Source organism: Typopeltis vanoorti, chromosome 5 (assembly GCF_054136105.1).
Source record: "Typopeltis vanoorti isolate ZY-2024b chromosome 5, IOZ_Tvanoo_1.0, whole genome shotgun sequence".
NCBI classification, from domain to species: domain Eukaryota; kingdom Metazoa; phylum Arthropoda; class Arachnida; order Uropygi; family Thelyphonidae; genus Typopeltis; species Typopeltis vanoorti.
Window position 1 is genome coordinate 36,015,164 of NC_143553.1, and position 2,289 is coordinate 36,017,452.

The 2,289-nt window shown below is 39.4% G+C and overlaps 1 protein-coding gene across 1 annotated transcript; it reads left to right on the plus strand.

Annotated features, from left to right (window-relative positions):
- Positions 1–530: 530 nt before the first annotated feature.
- On the plus strand, positions 531–2,063 carry LOC150106317 (neuropeptide F receptor-like). The gene has a single exon (XM_090392357.1). The coding sequence runs from the start codon at positions 659–661 to the stop codon at positions 1,649–1,651; it is 993 nt and encodes a 330-aa protein (XP_090248483.1). The 5' UTR covers positions 531–658; the 3' UTR covers positions 1,652–2,063.
- Positions 2,064–2,289: the final 226 nt, after the last annotated feature.

Below are 2,289 nucleotides of genomic sequence, written 5' to 3' on the forward strand. Positions count from 1 at the left end.
CCAAGTAGCTGATAGGAAATACAGATATTTTAATGTGAGTCTCCTCCAATCTGAAAATATATGCTGAACTATTAAGAACGATATGATATCTTAGTATGGTAGGAACTTTGCCTGTTCCCCATCACAAGCTATTAAAAATGTGAGACAGGCTCAGAATAGGTTAACATTTTCAGTGCTACAGTTATTTTTTATTATATTGCTCTCACATTGAGGGATTTTGTGTAATTTGGATTTTATTTCTTATCTGCTTTATTCTTATTATATATATATATATATATATATATTTCCCTATTTGGCTATAGTATTACTTGGCAGTTTGCGAAAATTATGATAATGCAAATGGCTTAATATAAATAATTATGATAGTAAATAAAAATAATTATCAACTGAAATACAATCCTTTTTTTATTGTTTCGTGTAGGTTCTTGATAACATGTAGGCAGAAGCTGGCTGTGCATTCAAATATCAAAAAGAATTTAGCCGAAAGCAGGAAGTCGGATTCATCATGAGCTTCTTTGTCTTGAACGTCAGCAACATTTCTCAAGTAGATATCTTTAATTTCAGCTTCCGTCAAGCGGTGGTAATCCTCGAAGAACATTTACTGAGAGACAATATATTTGATAGCCTTACGGAAGCCTGCATAATCTCCTGCTATGTGATGTTAATGACCTTCGGTGTAGGCAGCAACCTCTTGTTGTCCGGTGTGATCATTCGAAATTCTAAGATCCGCAACCATCGTGATTTGTTTGTGGTGAACTTGAATGCGTCGGACATTGCGCTTTGCCTTTTCTGCATGCCCTTCACTTTGCTAGAGCTCGTTCGTCGTAGTTGGCCCCTTGGAGCCTTCCTATGTAAGCTTGTGCCTTTCATCCAAGGTTCTACCGTGTTCGTCTCTGCGGCGACAGTGTCCGCGATAGCAATCGATAGACAGAATGCAATTCTCACATTAAACAAGCAGAAGCAAAAGAAAAGCACTAAGGCGTTAATCGGCTATACGTGCGCCATCTGGATATTCTCGCTACTTCTCGCACTACCCGTGTGCATTTTTCAGAAGATTCTTACGGTAGGTCTACCTGGCATTCACGTATATGAGAAATGCCTTGAGTTGTGGCCTTCTTCCAGAAGCAGAGGGTTGTATACTGTGATCATCCTCATTACCCAGTTTGTGATTCCTGCTTCAGTTCTCATTGTGACTCACTTCCGAATAAAGGCTCATCTTAGTTTCGCTATGCTCCATCAAAAGAAGTCATCCCCGCACATTGATTCCGAAAGAATTCAAAGAGAACTGAACCGCAACAGGCGAGCAACTATGGTTCTTTTGAATATTTCTGTGGTATTTGCTGTCAGTTGGTTGCCTTGGAACATCCTAAACCTTCTTGCCGACTTCCATTCGTCTATTTTATCTCCTCAGAATCTTTATTTGGCCTTTGCCATCTGCCACATGCTGGCGATGACTTCCGCAACTACAAATCCCATTCTGTACGGGTGGCTGAATACCAATATTCGTCGTGAACTGCTGCAGTTCGGAGAAAGGATGAGCAACGCTTTCCTGTCGTACCGCTGCACGGACAGCGATACCCAGCCTAAACATCTTGATCCCTTTACTGCATTCTCGATTGCGGAACAGCTGGACCTACAACGACACACATAGTGCCAAACTGAAGCCGCGGCGGAAGCGAAACCGAGAGTTAAACGAATGATGTGGTGCTAATAATTTTGGGAACAGTCTCCACTGATGAGCAAAGAATATTGTATATTTTGGCATACTCATCTTGCACGAATTTTTCATAATGCTTTATATTTTTAGCTCCATGCTGTATACCTCATGCAACATTTACTATTATAACCTATTGTTGAAATTAGAGAAATTTGCCTCTATGGAAATTAAAGGTTCACTGCTTAAATATTTGTCTGCGACATTTTGTGTGCTCATCGCCTGATTTAGTTTGACTGAGCCTGCACAAGAATTAATTATTTGGGGAAGAAGAAATTCACGTCTAATGGCTAATTAAATCCACCATTTATTATCCCGCGTTTCTTTCTTTCTTTCTTTCTGTCTTTTTTTATAGAAGATTCATTTTGATTGCACTGTCTTCGGAATCTTATTTTCACCATCAACCAAAGGAATATTAAAAGCAAAGAATCGGTTTATAGCACAATGACATACCAGCAAAGTGAATGCAATATCAAGTTAATCTAGTTCCTCGAGACCGAAACCGGATGCATATTTCATTGACTTAAAGTTATCATTGCTTAAAGTGGATCTCAATGTACGAGCTATCACTCGCA

Excerpts from the sequence above, each read along its gene's own strand:
- LOC150106317 (XM_090392357.1), top strand. The coding sequence starts at position 659 with ATGTTAATGACCTTCGGTGTAGGCAGCAACCTCTTGTTGTCCGGTGTG.